The following is an 18,872-nucleotide window of genomic DNA, read 5'->3' as shown; positions in this document are numbered from 1 at the left end:
CCAGGCCATCTAGGGGAAAACACTGTCCAGCTACATTTACACACTTAAGACCCAGGCAATCAGGACACCATTTATTCAACAGGAGGCATAAAAACTATAATTCTCTTTCCCGGAATATGACTTAATCCCTCTGTTTTTTAGCTATTCACCAATAAAACAATACTGCGACTATTAACACAGAAAAACCCCAGCACATTAGCCACCTCTGCAGGGCATCAAAGGATAACTGAAGCCCAGGGCCAAGCACATTCAGGAGTTCAAATGCCTGAAGATACTGAGGAATGGTTTTGAAAATCAGAAGTCAAGAAGACTTCAGTATCTTTATGTTTAAAAATAACTATAAAATAGCCTCAGAAAAAAGAGCTTATATGTACATATGTCTATATGTGACCCATCATGATAAATACTGACATCTATTATTTACACTCAAATAATTTTACATTTTCTTCTGTTAGACTACTTCAAGACTGGAATTGTTTTGTTTTGTTGTTTTTAATGAGAGGGTCTCGCTGTGTTCCCAGGCTGGTCTTGAACTCCTGGGCTCAAGTGATCCTCCTGCCTCAGCCTCCCAAAGTGCTGCGATTATAGGCAGGAGCCACCGCACCCGGCCAAGACTGGAATGTTTTTAGTAAAATATTCCGAAGTGTGAAATCCTTCATTTCTCCCTCATCTGAAAGGACAGCTTTCAGAGACATCATTCTTCTCAGATGTCTGCTGAAGTTGTGATTTTCATTAAAAGCAAACTGGAGACATCCACCAAGTTAGGGAACAGCTATGTCCTTGTGGGTTCATCTGTGGCACTGGAATCAGCAGTCATCTTCCAAATCTGAGATCCCTAAATCCACTGTCTTGATTGTTCTTTTGCCAGTTGTCAACAAGCCCTTCTCAAATTCTTCTTCAGTTATTTTGCCTTTCTTAAGTTTTTTCAAGAGTCTTGTGTCATTAAGAAGTTCTTCCATGTCCTCATCTTCAATATCAGAACCCTAAGTGCAGAAGAAACCAATAAACTACTAAATTTTTCAGCAATAGTGTTCTAGTGAAACCAGCAGTTTTAACTCAAGAACTATAAGCTCTCAGATTGGCTTCTGCAAATAGAGCAAATTCCCCATCCTAGTCGCCAACGTAACAGAAATCTGACAGCCCCACACAATTCCTATTTAAAGAACTACTACAATAAATTTGTTCAAGATTCTAAGTTAATGTAAGTAAAAGTAAACTTTACCTCTTCCCTTTTCCTTTTCTCATTCATTTTTTTCTTCTTTTCTTTTTTGGCCTTCTGCTTTGACCAAGCTTTATTTTTTATGAATTTTCTTCTCCCTTCATTTTCTGTTTTCTCTCTTCTTTGTTGCTCCAGGAGTTTCTGCCTCTGCTTTTCTCTGATTTTATCTTTAAATGGAATCGTGTCGGTATTAACGTCCACGGGCACAAAATCTGGAAACTGCTTTCCTCTCAATTCTGGCATCTTGGGCATCCTCAGCAGGGCAAAACCTCGAGCAAGGCTGGCAAAATCAAGATCTGATTCAATCAGAAGATCAGAGTTAGCGCACTCAACAGGATTAGAACAATCAGTAATGGCTTACAATATAATTTTTTTCTAACCAAAGGGTTTAATGCATTCATTTTAATTAGAATGAAAATAATTGAGGCCGGGTGCGGTGGCTCACGCCTGTAATCCCAGCACTTTGCAAGGCCGAGGTGGGCGGATCACGAGGTCAGGAGATCGAGACCATCCTGGCTAACACGGTGAAACCCCGTCTCTACTAAAAAATACAAAAAATTAGCTGGGCGTGGTGGCGGGCGCCTGTAGTCCCAGCTACTCGGGAGGCTGAGACAGGAGAATGGCGTGAACCTGGGAGGCAGAGCTTACAGTGAGCCAAGATCGCGCCACTGCACTCCAGCCTGGGCGACAAAGTGAGACTCTGTCTCAAAAATAAAAAAAATTAATTTTTACAAAGTTAAAAGGAACACTCAGCAGCCAGTGGCCAGTTTATTCTGTGTCTACTCAAAACCTGGGAACACTTCCTTTTATGAGACAAAGCAATCTCATACTTGTAAGACCACCACATAGTTAAGATGGAGACATTATCACATGAAGAAGTCCAACTTACCCTTTAATCTGAAAATCAGGTTGCATTCATGCTTTGCATAAGCTTGGACATATGACACAAAAGCTTTCATGCCCTTTTCAAACACAGCTCTGTCAGCCAGGGCCATGGACTTGAGTTTTGGCAGAAGGTCCACTGTGTTTCTCTGGAGCTTCATCTCCTGCAGGGGGCACTACATACACACACACACATACCACATTCTCACCTTCCCTGGCTGGCATCACATCCCCAGGGCTCCCCATCACAACCAAGAAAAACAAAAGCGAAACAATTCCTTTTCAACTTTTGAGGTCTGAAGCCCAACTCCAACCCAAATATTTCACATGCTCTGAAAAGTATCTTAAATTTTTAAAAGAAAATTTAAAAATCAGATTTCACATGACAATCCTAATCTGGTAGCAAAGTATGGCAACACTGGGTCTCTATTCACAAGAAGTAACCCTTGCCTGGGTCCCAGCAGGGCATGCTACCGCACAGGAGACTTGGTCACTCCATGACCGAGGTGCCTCCACAGCCTTAAAGCCCACCAGGGTGGCCGGGCACGGTGGCTCATGCCTGTCATCCCAGCACTTTGGGAGGCCGAGGCGGGCAGATCACCTGAGGTTGGGAGTTCAAGACCAGCCTGACCAACATGGAGAAACCCCGTCTCTACTAAAAATACAAAATTAGCTGGGGTGGCGCATGCCTGTAATCCCAGCTACTTGGGAGGCTGAGGCAGGAGAATCCATTGAACCCGGGAGGCAGAGGTTGCGGTGAACCGAGATAGTGCCATTGCACTCCAGCCTGGGCAACAAGAGTGAAACTCTGTCTCAAAAAAAAAAAAAAAAAAACCCCACCAGGGCCCCCCAGTGCCACCACCAGCCCAGCCCCAGTGAGTTTGCAATTTGTAATTTCAATTGCTGACCACATGCTGGAGAAGAATTTTTCCAGCTACCCCGTCACTAGGCATTCTATCTGAAAACGGACGGCAGCTTACTTTTTGGTTAATTGCAAGAAAATTGATGTATGACTCTTCCATGGGCAGGAGGAACACCAGAGCGCTGCCCCTGTGGCCAATGCGAGCTGTGCGACCGCAGCGATGCACGAAGGCACTGTGAGAACACAGGGTGGAAATGGGTACCCAGGTGATGACAGCTGAACAGAGCTCAGGCTCCAGCCACATGGCTGCTGCAGCTAAAATGCTATGGGGAGCCTCTAGCCTCCACAGCTCAGCATGGACTCGGCCACTTACTAGTGTGAGAAATAGAACTGGCAATTAAACCAACACTGCAAACAGATAACGATTCTGTAAGAAACATTTAATGTGAACTCTAAGTAAAACTTGTATCTTTCTCTCTGATCATACAGGTGGGACATAGTCCCCAGTGGAAAATCTGGGAAACAATGAAAAATACAAAGAACAAAATGAAAATGACCAATAATCTCAGGAGTAATCATCAACACTTGGGGGTTTATAGGCATTTTCCTATGCGTGGAAGCATGTATTAGGAATATATGCTGACTTTGGAGAAAGTAATTGTAATTTTCACATGTGGTGTTATGTATTGCTTTTTTTCATTTAGACATTCTATTGTGTTTCTGCAAGAACTGATAATATTTGAAAGTACTTTTAATTGCTGCCAATACAGTATCACGATTTCACCATGAATGGGTTATTCATCCATTTGCCTATTTTTGCTACTTAAAACAACGGGTTTTTGTTTTGAGACGGAGTCTCACACTGTTGCCCAGGCTGGAGTGAAGTGGCACAATCCATTGCCACCTCTGCCTCCTGCGCTCAAGCGATTCTCCTGCCTCAGCCTCTCAAGTAGCTGGGACTACAGGAACACACGCCTGGCTAATCTGTATATATCTTTTTTTTAGAGACAGGGTTTTGTCCTGTTGCCCAAGCTGGTGAATTCCTGGGCTCAAACGATTCACCTGCCTCGGCCTCCCCAAAGTGCTGGAATTACAGGCGTGAGCCACCGCGCCCAGCCTCAAATAATGTTGTTGTTTTTTGTTTTCTCTCATTGTCTGAAATTTCTATAACCTTGCTCTACATGGAGCAGGGCAAGGCCTCAAACCATTTCAAAACTGTTCTGGCAAGCCCTGTAGGAATCCACGGGGTCACTGCAGACCCAAGCACGCTGGAGGCTTGCTATAAAATGTTTCAGTGAACATCATTATCTGTTTATCTTCTTCAGGATTCCTCCTTTATTAGGCTAAAGTCCTCAACAGAGAGTGGGTGGCAGCCTCGTACCATACCTTGCATTGCTGGGAGGGTCATACTGCAAAACCCAGTTGACTTCAGGAATATCAATTCCCCGGGCCATCACATCCGTGCACACTAAAATCCCACTAGAAAATGAGAAAACAGCATTCTGAGTAAGGAGGCCACCATCTTCATCACCATCAAACAGCCTACTGATCTCGATGACAGTGACACACAGGTGCTGGAGCTTCTCACAGAAGCAAATGTTTAAGGTAATATTTAGATTTTTTCTTCTTTCTACAAATCTCTAGGACTTCATAAATTCCAATAAAAATTGGAGGGAGGTGAGAGACAGCAAAGGGATTTTAAAAATTACAGCACTGCCATTTGAAAACCAAAACTGTATGGGTCTCATCCTTTGTAGCATCTGAAAAACAAGGCACAATTCACTCCATAACTGAGGCCTAGCAGTCAGGTGTATCACTGTCCAAAAGAAGACTTTTAATAGAGCCAGATGCTCAATGATTAAGAAAAACAGAAAACTATTATTTGTCAGCACACGCAGATACAAGTTATGGTCATTGGGAGACACAAGTTGCCTGCTGTATAGTCACAAGCCTAATAAGCCACAGACAGTTTTTTGTTTTGTTTTGAGATGGAATCTCACTCTGTCACCCAGGCTGGAGTGCACTGGCGCAGTCTCGGCTCACTGCAAGCTCCGCCTCCCGGGTTCACGCCATTCTCCTGCCTCAGCCTCCGGAGTAGCTGGGACTACAGGCGCCCGCCACCATGCCCGACTAATTTTTTGTTTTTAGTAGAGACAGGGTTTCACCACGTTAGCCAGGATGGTCTTGATCTCCTGACCCCGTGATCCACCCGCCTTGGCCTCCCAAAGTGCTGGGATTACAGGCGTGAGCCACCGTGTCCGGCCTTAAGCTACAGACAGTTTGTACCCAGACACGACAAATGGATTTGCTCCTTGCTGCTTGACAGTCATCACAACCTTTCCCTGGACCGAGCACAGGGCAATCTGGCAGTGAAGACAATACACAGGACTCCTGTGTCACGGAGCCTGCTGTCTAGCACAGAAGTTCAGTAACTAGGGAAATGACATAGCAAAAGGCAAAGCAATTGGAACAGGGCAATGGAGGCTCGGAGTGTTTACAGAGATGTGATAACCAGATTAGAGAGGGAAGAGGGTTCCAGGCAGGAAAAACAGCACATGCGGACAGCACAGGCTACTAGAGAATGGGTCGTTTGGGGACCTGAAAGAGCAGTGTGGCAGGAGAGCTGCTACCTTCAATGAAGCCCACCCACCTTTGCAATTTGCGGAACTCCATGAAGATCTTATTGCGTTTATATTTCATCTTTCCATGAATGCACATAATCTTCACGCCCTTCACCAGCACTTCCAGAGCCTTCCCATAGTATTCCACACAGGCACAGGTGCTGCAAGAGGGACAGAGGGCTTAGAGTCATTGGCCACTTTGGTCCTTCTACAACCGGGAGAGGGGAACAGTGAGCAATAGCTGCAGCAGACGCAACCTAACTACGAGCCCTCCCTAGAGGAATGACAAGGAAAATGGCAGTGGAAATCATCCACAACTGAGTTCTCAATCTGTAATCCTCCCAGCCAATGAAAGGCCAGTCTTTTGACAAAATCCCTTAAACATGAATTAAAACCCCCAAAGACGTATTCTACTGTCTAAAGATGTTCTCACGGGAAATCTCCCTGACCCCGAGAAAGGAATTAAAGTGAAACAGTCATTCAGAACAAAAGCAATGACATCTTAGCCACAAATAGTGTTACAAGATTTAAAAACATTTCTGCTTTTCCTTTAGGGAACTGCTTCTTTCCCAATTAGCAGGATTCCCAAGGGCTCAGCAAATAACCCAAGCTAGGCCAATCAGATCCCTTCTCCCAGATATTTGGGACTTGGAGCTGAGTCATCCAAAGACAAAAAGGGGGTTGGCAGTCATCCCAATAAAGATATGCCCTAAAGAGATGGCCCATGAACTCCTGCCAGGGAGCCTCCTTCCCTGGGAGCTGGACACTCAACATTCTCTGAATCTGTGAGCTCCTTACCCGGCACCCTTCTAATAAAGTTCACCCTGGACCCTTTTCCTTAACTGGAAGCATTCCCAAGTGACTTCCCATCCTTTTGCAGATGAGGGAACTGAAACTTACCAGAGACACAGAGTAAGTGGCAGAACCAGAACCCAGGTCTAATGCTCCTCCCACTATACCAGACTACTGCACTACTGCATTCCAGTTTGGGCTAACTCTTGTCTACCTACTTCAGTCCCTCCACCTGTGCTGTGGCCGCTCTTTTCCACCTTGAGTCACATAGTATGTAATGAAGTGGTGTTTCACACGCTAAGCCTCACAACCCACAGACCTGGTGGGTTCTGAAATCAATTTAGTGGGTCTCGACCAGCATTTTAAAAAAATTAACAGCTGGAGTAGAACAGAATAGAAAACATCCCACCTAGCAGGGTGCAGTTTCATGAAAACCTTTGTTTTATTGTCTTGTTTGGGTGTGTACCAAATTGTACTTCTTACTGTGGGTCATGGTCAATATTGCATTTTATTTGTAGGATAACAGATAGAAAAGAAATTATAAATATAAATCTGTAAATAAATATAAAATTATTTTTTATGTACTACTAAAGATCAACACATTTATCTCTGGAGAAAAGGGGAAAAGAACCAACCAGTCCAAAGAACATATGCATCTGTCCCTACGCTGCCTTCTGACCACAGGACAAAACCCCACTGTGGCAGACTCCATGGGTGGCTGATAAACACTATTCCCAACCACTTCTTGCTTTGCTGGCCACTACTACAGAGGCAGAAAAGCTGCGCACTCATTTTCTCTGCTGCTCTTGAAGTGAGGGGCCACCACGTGACCCACTTTTGGCCCCTAAGATGAATTCACAGCTGAAGTCAACTAGGGCAGAGGGGTTTCTGAGGAAGCTCTTTGCTCTCCTGATTAAAAGGCATGGATATAGCTAACATTGCCATAAGCCCCCTCTGCCTTTCCCCCCTTATCTTTCTTCAGTGCAGACATGACAGGGTGTAATAGTGGTCATCCAGAATCCATGAGGTGACACATAGGAAGAGAAGACCAATTACATCAACATTGACCTTGACATGACTGACACATGAAACCCATGTGAGAAACTGCCTGCCTTTGGACGACTTTTTACAGGAGAAAAATAAAGCCAACCTTGTTCGGACCACAAAAGTTGGGTTTTCAGTTATTTGCAGCCAAAAGCATTCCGGAGAGAACCATGCTAGATGGAATCCAAAACCCAAAGGCCGCATGCACCTGCGTATTCTGGCTGAATCCCCGACGCCCCTACCACAGAGACCAGAGGAGTACCTGAAGAAGACCAGGTGTTTCTCCTGCTTATGATTGCGAAGAAAATGGACCAGCTGATTAAATTTCTCATCTGCCTTGCATACCTGCAAAATAAAAAGGGAAACTAATAAAAAACATATTTGGCAATAATAATCCCCATGGCTATTTTCAGTTTCAGCATTAAATTTTAAGGAATGTCATTTCCCCCATGGGTAGGACAGACTTTAGTCGTTAACTGGTCTACCTAACTCAGAATAAATATCAACATGTGCTGCTGCCTGTAAAAGTTAATTTGTATGTCACAAAATCATATAGCTCAGAGAAACACAGTCATCCAACAGGCAACAGTTCCCAACTCCCAATCCCAATATACATGCCAGCCGTTACACCATCTCCAGGGTAGATTTTTATTTATTTACCTGTTTTTTTTCTTCTTTTTTTTCAAGAGACAGACTCGATATGTTGCCCAGACTGGTATCGAACTCCTGGCCTGGCATCTGGCGATCCTCCCACCTCAACTCTAAAGTGCTGGGATTACAGGCGTGAGCCACCTCGCCCAGCCAAAGGATAGACTTTTTTTTTTTTAAATGCAGATTCTTGGGTACAACATACAGATTCTGATTCAGTAGGTCTGAGATTGAACCTAAGAATCCATATTATTTAAGAGTTCCCCCAGGAAATTCTGATGCCAAGTTCAGACATCACTGCTCTAAGGTGAATAATGATTTCCAGAAAGCAATGTACATCATTATTTAAAAGGCCTCCATGGACGCAGACCCCACTGCTTTTCTTCATAATGCAATCAAGTCCTCCATTCAAACTCCCAAATTAGAGACATTAAATTCACCTGAATGCATTCATCCTATTTTTACCAAAACCAAATCCCCAGTTTGGGATTTTTTCTCAGGTACTCAGCCATCTCTAAATGCAAAACGAATGCAAAATAACAGAATGCAACAGTAGCCACAGTGTGTCCAAAGCTAACAGTGGTACAAGTATCCCTCATCCAAGGTCCTTAGGACCCGAAGTGTTTTTTGGCTTTCGAATTTTTTCAGATTTTGGAATAGCTGCACTATACTTACCAGCTGAGCATCCCTAATCTGGAAATCCGAAATCCAAAATGCTCCGAGTATTTCCTTTCAGCATCATGTTGGCACTCAAAAAAACTTCGATTTTGGAGGACTTTGGATTTTGGAATTTCAAGTTAGGAATGCTCAACCCATACTTATTGTGTACTAAGCACTATCATGAACATTTTTGCATGGATTAATTAATTAATCCTCCAGCAACCCTACGAAGCTGTATACTACTGTGGCCCCCATTTGACAAGTAAGGACCTCTAAGTTCATCGGTTAAATTTGGTAGGGGCCAAAGCCAAGATATGCACCAGGCAGTCCTGCTCTAGCGCCCATGCTCTCCACACTACCCTATGCAGAGTCCTTCCCTCTGCTTGGGAAGAGCTAGCCTCCTCCCTCACCCAGTCCAGCTTGTCAGAAACATCAATGGCAACTACAACTCCCACTTCTGATGAGCCTATCTGATTTTGACAACACTCTCCAGTTACACTAGGTGCAGTTTCTCATTTGCAAACTCATTCTACCTTTAATCTGCCTATAAATTGACACAAACCGGAGAGCAGCCTCGACAACCTCACAGTCTGCAGCAATAGGAACACTCTGGTTTCGAGACCAGCCTCCTTCATTTTGAACAGCAGACATGTTCAGGAGCTAGGGAACCCCTCCAGGCCTAAGGAAAAATTTAACCTGAGAAAGCTTATTGCAAAAGAGAAAGAAAAGCCCCAGGCCCAGGCTGGTGGGCCAATGTACCGTCAGCAGTAGCACTGGCCTGTGGGTGCCTCCTCGCCCTGATGGTGCTGCCTCCCCTGCAGCCTGTGCTCTCTACACTTGTGCCTCGTGGCCCATCCCAGCAATGGGACAGAACAGAACAGGGGTGAGGAGTGGCCTCATTACTAAACAATCAAGTTGCCAAAAGCCCATCTACTTCTTTGTGAAGAAACTACAGAAGCCAGCAGCCAGTATTTACTACTAGAAATTCAGCATATTTGGGCCAGGCATGATGGCTCATTCTTGTAATCCCAGCACTTTGGGAGGCTGAGGCAGTAGGATCATGAGGTCAGGAGTTCAAGACCAGCCTGGCCAATGTGGTGAAACCCCACCTCTACTAAAGATACAAAAAATTAGCCGGGCGTGGTGGCACATGCCTGTAATCCCAGCTACTCGGGAGACTGAGGCAGAAGAATTGCTTGAACCAGGAGGCAGAGGTTGCAGTGAGCCGAGATCGTGCCATTGCACTCCAGCCTGGGTGACAGGGTGAGACCCCGTCTCAAAACAAAACAAAAAAAAACGGCCGGGCGCGGTGGCTCACACCTGTAATCCCAGCACTTTGGGAGGCCGAGGCAGGTGGATCACCAGGTCAGGAGATGGAGACCATCCTGGCTAACAGGGCTAACAAAAAATTAGCCGGGCGTGGTGGCGGGCGCCTGTAGTCCCAGCTACTCGGGAGGCTGAGGCAGGAGAATGGCATGAACCCAGGAGGCGGAGCTTGCAGTGAGCTGAGATTGCGCCACTGCACTCCAGCCTAGGCGACAGAGCCAGACTCCGTCTCAAAAAAAAAAAAAAAAAAAAGAAATTCAGCATATTTGATGCAGGTCAAAAATACACAACATTTACAGAGCAGAACATTTCCACCCCACAAAGTCTCCTTAGGAGTGAGTCTGTCATTTGATTTTCTGTGTTCCACCTGCACATCTAACTATGCCCTTCTCTGTGACACAGGCTGTTCTGATGGGCCCAGGAACTACAGAGCTTAGTCATGCCTGCACCCAGCACACCCCAAGCACGTAAAATAGAAACATTTGGTCACTTGAGGGTAGGAGGTTCAGAGACTCTGTCCTTAGAGACTGTGCTTAAAATGCATTTATGTCCAATTTAACTTATTCATTCAATGAGTAGAACCACTAAGACCATTTGCCCTAGCTCTGTCCCCAAATGCATTTCATAGGTGCTACAGGGTCTCACATATTTATTCTACCAGTACAATTTCCATAAAATGAGCACTGGTCATTATCGCTGAGTAAGAAGCAAGCCCAGGCGCTTACCATGTAGTAGTTTTCCAGGCGGGAGGGGGTCTTCTGGGCACTGCTGGCTGCCACGCCCTTCTCCTTCACTGAGACCCGGACAGGGTTCCGGAGGCCTGCTCTCACCAGGTTCTCCACTTCCTGCGTCTGAGTGGCAGAGAAAAGGCCTGTTCTCCTCTGCTTTGGCAAAAACTCCAGAATGGTGTTGATGCTGATAAAAAGAGGGCTCACACTTAACCGCTCACTTGCCAGCAGAATCAACACACGGTGCTTCATGATACTAAACAGGTATTCAAAAAGACTGAAAGTGAAGCCATCAAAATATTTATAGCACATACACTGGGAGGTGAGATTATAGGTGATTCTTTGTTTCTTCTTTATACTTTCATTTTTCCAAGGTTCCTCAAATTTTAGCATACAATTATAATGATATGTGAATTATATCCCATAAAGCTGTTTATTAAAAAACAACAAAACTGCCAGGTGTGATGGCTCATGCTTGTAATCCCAGCACTTCGGGAGGCTGGGATGGGAAGATCTCTTGAGCCCAGGAGTTTGAGACCAACCTGGGCAACATAATGGGATCTTGTCTCTGCCAAAAATTAAAAAAAAACAGCATGATGGCATGCGCCTGTAGTCCCAGATGACTCAGGAGGCTGAGGTGGGAGGATCACTTAAGCCCAGGAAGTAAAGGTCGCAATGACCCAAAATCATGCCACTGCATTCTAGCCTGGATGACAGAGTGAGACCCTGTCTCAAAAAAAAAAAAAAAAAAAAAAAAAACTTGAAGGAAAGTGCATTTTAAGATCAAAGATAGAACTGGAATAAAAATCACGTGGTAGAATTTGAAGCTCAAACTACTTAATGATTTGAAATTAAAATGTGGTTAATAAAAATACTTAGGCCAGGCATGGTGGCTGGCACCTGTAATCCTAGCACTTTGGGAACCCTAGGTAGGAGGATCACTTAAGCCCAGGAGTTTGAGAACAAACTGGGCAACATGGCAAAACCTCATCTGCAAAAAATAAAAAAACCATCCAGGCATGGTGGTGTGCATCTGTAATCCCAGCTACCCGGGAGGCTGATGCAGGAGGATCACCTGAGCCCGAGAGGTTGAGGCTGCAGTGAACATAATCACACCACTGCACTCCAGCCTGGGTGACAGCACAAGACCCTGTCTCTAATAAACAAATAAATAAAAAATAAATAAAAATGAAAATAAAAAATAAAAATACCTAGTCATAAAGCGGTGAACTCCATTTTGCTCCCCTTTTGTATTAGTATCATCTGCCCACTCAAGCCACTGAAGTCCAAAGTCCAGTACCTTGCCTCAAACCCCATGTCCAGAAGTCTGTCTGCCTCATCCAACACCAGCACATCCAGGGATCGCACACAGCTGGCCAGATCCAAGCCTTCGGCCTTCCTCCGGAACATGTCCTCCAAGCGGCCTGGAGTGGCCACAATGATGTTCCCACTTTGGAAAGAAAGTTAACATTTACCACACTCTCTGGATCTTGGGAATGTGGTTGATGATTACCAAAATACCAAGTTTTATATCCCCCTAAAGTCATTTAAGCCCCAGTGAAGAGAACGAAGAGCATGAGAGTGGAAGAGTGCTGCAGGGTAGAAAGACTGAGGGCTGTGGTGAGACGGGATCTGGGTTCTGGGCTATGACCCAGGCAAGGCTGGCAAACTCCAGCTCCCGGACCAAACCTGGGCTGCTGCCTGTCCTTGCCAAGTATTTTATTGGCAGACAACCACGCCCATTTATTCACATGTTGTCTATCGCTGCCTTCACACTACAACAGCAGTTGAGTAACTGCGATGGAGACCATATGGTTCACAAAGCCGAAAACATTTACCATCTGCTCCTTTACAAAAAAAGCTTACCAACCTCTGACCTACGCAAGTTACTCAACCATTGTAGGCCCCAGGTAACTCACATGTAAAATGGAAATGTTGACAGAATTAGAGAATCCTATGTAAAGATCACAAACTGGCAGACTCAGGGCCAGATGTGGCTCCCTCAGACTGGCTCACCTACAAGATGTGTTTTTCAAATGTGGATTACACGCCAACAGTTAAAAAATCAGGAGATTACACACACAAATCTGGAATTCCATCTTCTTTTTAAAAAATTCAAAACCTGCCACTACTGAGCCGAGTCCTCCCAGGCAACTACCAGCTGGAGCTGAGTATTCAAGGCAGCTACTGGCCAGTTCCTCACCATCCCCCAGCCCCGAACTCATCTATCCTGACCACTCATTTATCTTCACGTCGTTCTCTTGACCTCTGTAAGAAGCTGAGTTTGTGAAGTTCTCATCAGGGCCTTATGGGAAGGAGCCAGCAAAGCACAATGGGAAGCTGGCCTGGAGAAAACACCTTTTTGCAGGGGGAGGAGGCTGCTGAAAGGGGGACCCACAGTTAGGCTGAGATCACACATCAATTCTTAGGTTCAATGCCAAAAGCAAACAAAGAAACAAGCAGACACGAGCAAACTCACCCTTGTTGCTTAAACCTCCCAACATCTTCTCCAGGATTCCTGCCTCCGATCCAAAGAATCTGGCTACAACAAGAAAACAGCCTTTGATTAAGTTCGACAAAACGGCCCATGGCTAACAGGGACACTGCATCCAATTCACCTGAACTCGGGGAAGTGCTTCGTGAAATGCGACAGGACCTCGTCTATTTGAATGGCCAGCTCTCGAGTGGGGGTGATGATTATGGCTCCAACCTACCCACATGGAAGGAAGGGACACAGTCAGCAGCACAAGGGACTCCCAGAGAGGAACTCATAGGCCCTCCGCCCTCCACCACACAAAGGAAAGTTCCAGAGAAACAGTAGTTCCCAGACTTTCTCAGCAGCATCTCTGAGCACATATCAACTACTTTGAATTACGGTTACTCGTCATCATACACTGCAGTTATGCTCTTTCAAGTCACGAAGAACAGTGAATTAGTGAACGCTGAACCACTGCTCACAGGCGAAACACAGGGTTAGGTTCCTGCCAGTCTCTGGGCATGACATTTTTGTCAACCAATCAATACATAAACCTATTTTATGTCTGTTTGTGCTTAAAAGACTCTATTTAACATATACTGTTGATTCATTCTCATTGAACTCGTGGCCAACAGCACATTAACTCATGCCTTAGCTTGTGCTTCTCTAGCGCGGGGATTTTCTCTGCAGGTCATAACCTTCTTGCACCCAGGAACACTAGACTGCACTACATCACGGGGCCATTTCAAAAACCAAAATCACCAACATAAAGCACAAAAATGTGCAAAATGGCCGGGCGCGGTAGCTCACACCTGTAATCCCAGCACTTTGGGAGGCCGAGGCGGAAGGATCACCTGAGCCCAGGAGTTTAAGACCAGGCTGGGTAACATGTCAAAAAATACAAAAAATGACCCAGACATGATGGTCCACACCTGTAGTCCCAGCTACTTGGAAGGCTGAGGCAGGAGGACAGCTTAAGCCTGGGAGGTGGAGGTTGCAGTGAGATGAGATCACACCACTGCACTCCAGCCTGGGTGACAGAGCAAAACCCTGTCTCAGGGAAAAAAGAAAAAAAAAAAAAAAAAAGGTAAAAAACATGGCACTAAATAGATGACGAAAAGGACACTGTTTACACCTGAGCAGTGAAACCAAAGGCAGCTCTGCCCACGCCCATGACCACAGAAGCACCGAGGATCCACTGGGGTGTTCTGAATTTTAACGAGCAGGCAAGTTCACAAATACAGAATCCACAAATAATGAGGATTAACTGTTTTTTTTTAAGTTTCATTCATTCATTCATTATTTGTAGAGATGAAGTCTCACTGTGTTGCCCAGGCTGGTCTCAAACTCCTGGACTCCAGTGATCCTCCAGACTCAGCCTCCCAAAGTGCTGGGATTACAGGCATGAGCCACGGCTTCTGGCCTATTTTTTCACGTTTGTAGCCAGCTTCTTAATCCAATGTGAACTCTCTGATGACTAGGTGAAAATAAATCACTTTTGTTGTCCTCACCTGACTCTTTTTTAACTTCTCTTCTCTTCTCAGAAGAATTTCCAGGATGGGGATGACAAAAGCGAGTGTTTTGCCACTACCTGTGACCTGCAAACAGAGAGTTTTGGTTTCCCTTTCTTCCTCAGAGTTCATTTGAGGGAGAACACGAGGACAGGCTGCACATACCCGAGGCACTCACCGCTTCTGCAGCGACATCTTTGTTTCGCATGAACAGAGGGATGGTTGCGGACTAAAGAGAGAGATTGCAAAGCACGGGTTAAAGGATGCCATCAATTCACAGGTGAGACCCGAAGCCCTAGGAACATAATGGGCAGCTAAGGTCACAGTGGGTCCCACCACAAAAGGGGCTCTGAGTAACCAAGTCACCATAGAGAAGCTGAATCAAACGTGGCAACTGTGTCTACGTGGACGGCGTGTGGGGACAGTGAGCTGAGCTGGGAGGTGGGAGTCCTGAATTCTAGCCCTGTCGCTCCTACTTTCCTCTCTGAACCAGGAAGGGGTTGAAGACATTGGGTTTTAGGGTCCCTTCCAGCTCTAGTATCACAGAATCATGATTCAAATAAACCCTCTCATTTTAAGCACTGTAGAGGTTGCCAGACTTTACAAGAAACCTGGTTTTAGCAATCAAAAAAGCTAAACCTCAGTTAGATTCAGGCCTTGGCCTCGAGGCTGCTCCCTCCAGGATTCAGCCCTGGTCCCCAGGGCCTGAGCTCACTTAAATCACAGCAGGTGTAATATTATTCCAACTGCCTCTACACAGTGATTTCTATCCCCCTGCTCAACCCCTGAGGGAACATTTGATAATGTAAGGAGACATTTTTGGTTGTCAAAACCCAGGGTGGGCCAGGCGTGGTGGCTCACATCTATAATCACAGCACTTTGGGAGGCCCAGGTGGGTAGATCCCTTAAGGCCAGGAGTTCCAGACCAGCCAGGCAACACAGGGAGACTCTGTCTCTACAAAGAAAATTTTTTTAATTATGTGGGTGTGGTGGTGCATGCCTGCAGTCCCAGCTACTCAGGAGGCTAAGGTAAGAGGATCACCTTGGCCCAGGGAGGTCGAGGCTACTGTGAGCTGTGACTGTGCCACTGCACTCCAGCCCGGGTAACAGAGCAAAACCCTGCCTCAAAAAATAAATAAATAAATAAAATATAACCAGGGTTGGGAGGTTATGTCCTCTGATGGACAAATTCCAGTGATGTTGTTAAACATCCTACAATGCCCAGGACAGCCCCATAACAAAAAATTTTCCAGCACAAAATGTCAATAGTGCCAACAGTGAGGACCCTGCTTCAGGCCATTGCTATCCAATAGAAATAAAATGTGAACCACATAAACAATTTTAAATTTTCTAATAGCCATAGTAAGAAAAGTAAAAAGAAATGGGTGAAATAAATTTTAATATTTTATTTAACCCAATATATCAAAAATATTGTCCCTTCACATTTAATCAATATTTAAAAATCAGCATTTTCCATTCTTTTTTCATACTAGGTCTTCAAAATCTAGTGTGTTATTTGATACTCAGAGTACACTTTGATTTGGACAAAGTGTATTTCAAGCACTTGATAGCCATGTCTGATGACTGTGTAGTGGATGACAGGTCTAGACAATGAGCTCTGGGGCCAGAGATTGGGTGTTGCTCGCACTACATTCCCTAGGCAGGGCACATAGCACTCCCAGTTTTCATCTCCAGCCCTGCCTGCTGGAAATAGATTCTCCACATTCCTGGGAATCTTATGGACATCTCAAACTCAAGACTTCATTTATTTAAAAAAAATTGTTGTGATGACAGGGCCTCCCTATGTTGCCCAGGCTGGTCTTGAACTCCTGATCTCAAGTGATCCTCCTACCTTGGTCTCCAAAAGTGCTAGGATTACAGGCGTGAGCCACCGTGCCCGGCCATTATTTATTTTAATTTCGAAGATGCGGGTCTCACTATGTTGCTCAGGCTGGTCTTGAACTCCTGGGCTCAAGGGATCCTCCCACCTCAGCCTTCCAAACAAATGGTACTACAGGCGGGTGCCACTGTACCCAGCTCAGTGTTTAAAAACAGCACTCCTGTGGTCAGGCACAGTGGCTCACTCCTGTAATCACAGCACTTTGGGAGGCCAAGGCGGGCGTAACTGAGGTCAGGAGTTCGAGACCAGCCTAGCCAACATGGCGAAATCCCGTCTCTACTAAAAATACAAAAATTAGCCAGGCGTGGTGGTGCATGCCTGTAACCCCAGCTACTTGGAAGGCTGAGATGGGAGAATCGCTTGAACTCGGGAGGCAGAAGTTGCAGTGAGCCGAGATCGTGTCATTGCACTCCAACCTGGGCAACAGAGAAAGATTCTGTCTCAAAAAAGTTAAAAACAAACAAACAAACAAAAAAAAAACAAAAAAAAGAACTCTTGACTTTCCCTCTGAAACCTGATACGCACGCCAGTCATTCTTGGGAAATGGTAACACCATTCACTCAGCTACTAATAAAAATCAGCCGGGTGCGGTAGCTCAGCCTGTAATCCCAGTACTTTGGGAGGCCAAGGCGGGTGGATCAGGAGGTCAGGAGCTCGAGACCAACCTGGCCGAGATGGTGAAACCCCGTATCTACTAAAAATACAAAAAATTAGCCGGGCATGGTGGCAGGCACCTGTAATTTCAGCTACTTGGAAGGTTCAGGCAGAGAATTGCTTGAACCCGGGAGGCGGAGGTTGCAGTGAGCCGAGATCGCGCCACTGCACTCCAGCCTGGGCAACAGAGCGAGACTCCATCTCAAAAAAAAATAAAAAATAAAAAAAATAAAAACCTCAGGTCCCTGTAGTCTTTTCTTTCCTAACCTCCACTTCCAGTCCCTTAGCAACCTTAAAGCTATCCCAAATGTGACTTCTCAGTATCCACTGGTTCCACCCTACTCCAAGTCACCATCATCTCTTACCTGAGAATGGCCTCCTAAGCGACCTGCCTGCTTCATCTCTTATGCCTGGAAAGGCCACTCTCTATACAGAGAAATCACAGCCCTTCCCTTCCTAAACATCCTCCCAGATAAGATGGCTTCCCACTACATTTAGAATGAAATCCAAGCGCCTACACGACCCTGCACAATCCATCTCTTACACTACTCTTGATGTTCAGCCACAAAGGCCTCCTTTCTGCTGCTCAAACCATTTGCAGCCTGCCCCAGGGCATTTATGTGCACTGGTATTTCTCTCCAGTGGAATAATCTCTCCCTAGTCACCTCAGAGCCAGCTCCTTCTCAATCACTGAGGTCTCAGCTCAATGCACCTCCCCAGAGAGGCCTTCCTTAACACCCTATCTCACCTCCTCTACAGTCCTCGCGCGACACTGTCTATCACAACCGTCTTAGTTCTTACATAACACTTACCAGCAGCTGAAATTATCCTTTCTCTAGCTCTTGCACTAGAAAGTAAGGCTATGAGCAGATGCCAATACTGCAAACTCCCCAGAGCCTAGAAGAGTTCCTGACACATAGCAGGTCCTCAAGAAATATTCTTGAAGAGATGCACAACAACGGTAATCCTTACTGAGCTCCCATAGTGTGCCGACTGGTTTATTTAGTCCCCACAGCAACCCCATAAGGAGGGTGTTATTTTTTCGTCATTTCACAGAGAAGGAAAATGAAGCACGGAGAGGTTAAGCCATTTGCCCGAGGTCTCACAGCTACAGCGAGCAGGGCCAGGATGAGAACCAGGCTTGAGACTACAGCACCCGAGGGCGGGGTGGGTCGCGGCCCCTCTGCCGGCTCGCTGGCCGGGCAGCTCCGCATTCCGCCAGTCTGGGCAGCTGGAGACAGGCAAGAGCCCCCGCTGGAGGGATGAGCGCCCCAGGGCTCAGATCTGTCCGATCACCTCCGGTGGGTCCGATGCAGCGGGTGCCTGCCCCTCTCCCAGCCTCACTCCCCCCCCCCCCGGGAACCGATACCTGCACCGGCGTCATGTACGGGAAGCCCAGCTCCCGCAGCGCGCCCAGCACCTGCGGGTGCAGCGGCACAGGCAGCGACTCCCAGGAGCCCTCTGTCACATGCTCCATGGCGCGTTCCTTCGCCGCGTCGGTCGCCGCTGCTCGAACGTGCCCTGTGCACCCCCAACGAGCACTTCCGCT

General features: G+C 46.1%; 1 protein-coding gene and 1 non-coding gene across 3 annotated transcripts; both read right to left on the bottom strand.

Annotated features, from left to right (window-relative positions):
• Nucleotides 1-58: 58 nt before the first annotated feature.
• DDX55 (DEAD-box helicase 55) lies at nt 59-18,872 on the bottom strand. 2 transcript variants are annotated; one of them, XM_004054103.5, is made up of 14 exons: nt 18,693-18,872; nt 14,948-14,998; nt 14,770-14,856; nt 13,401-13,492; nt 13,262-13,324; nt 12,083-12,232; nt 10,780-10,969; nt 7,683-7,765; nt 5,614-5,745; nt 4,350-4,442; nt 3,082-3,196; nt 2,109-2,277; nt 1,223-1,515; nt 59-983 (listed from the first exon to the last, which is right to left on the bottom strand). In XM_004054103.5, the coding sequence occupies exons 1-14, from the start codon at nt 18,798-18,800 to the stop codon at nt 807-809; spliced, it is 1,803 nt and encodes a 600-aa protein (XP_004054151.2). In that variant the 5' UTR covers nt 18,801-18,872; the 3' UTR covers nt 59-806. The 2 variants fall into 2 exon arrangements, with proteins under 2 accessions (XP_004054151.2, XP_018894007.2); XM_019038462.4 differs by lacking the exon at nt 59-983 and having other exon boundaries at nt 1,271-1,499; nt 18,693-18,857.
• LOC115930332 (small nucleolar RNA SNORA9) lies at nt 4,113-4,245 on the bottom strand. The gene has a single exon (XR_004066971.1). It is a non-coding gene; the product is annotated as a small nucleolar RNA SNORA9 (small nucleolar RNA).

Source organism: Gorilla gorilla, chromosome 10 (assembly GCF_029281585.2).
Source record: "Gorilla gorilla gorilla isolate KB3781 chromosome 10, NHGRI_mGorGor1-v2.1_pri, whole genome shotgun sequence".
NCBI classification, from domain to species: Eukaryota; Metazoa; Chordata; class Mammalia; order Primates; family Hominidae; genus Gorilla; species Gorilla gorilla.
This window is presented reverse-complemented; position numbering and strand designations above follow the sequence as displayed.

What these genes read in the sequence shown, in the direction of transcription:
- DDX55 (XM_004054103.5), bottom strand. Translation starts at nt 18,800, where the DNA reads ATGGAGCATGTGACAGAGGGCTCCTGGGAGTCGCTGCCTGTGCCGCTG. An exon ending in AAACACCTGGTCTTCTTCAG is followed by an intron (nt 5,746 to 7,682) that starts GTACTCCTCTGG and finishes TCCCTCTTGCAG; the next exon opens with CACCTGTGCCTGTGTGGAAT. An exon ending in AGAAAAGGAAAAGGGAAGAG is followed by an intron (nt 984 to 1,222) that starts GTAAAGTTTACT and finishes TTCTGCACTTAG; the next exon opens with GGTTCTGATATTGAAGATGA.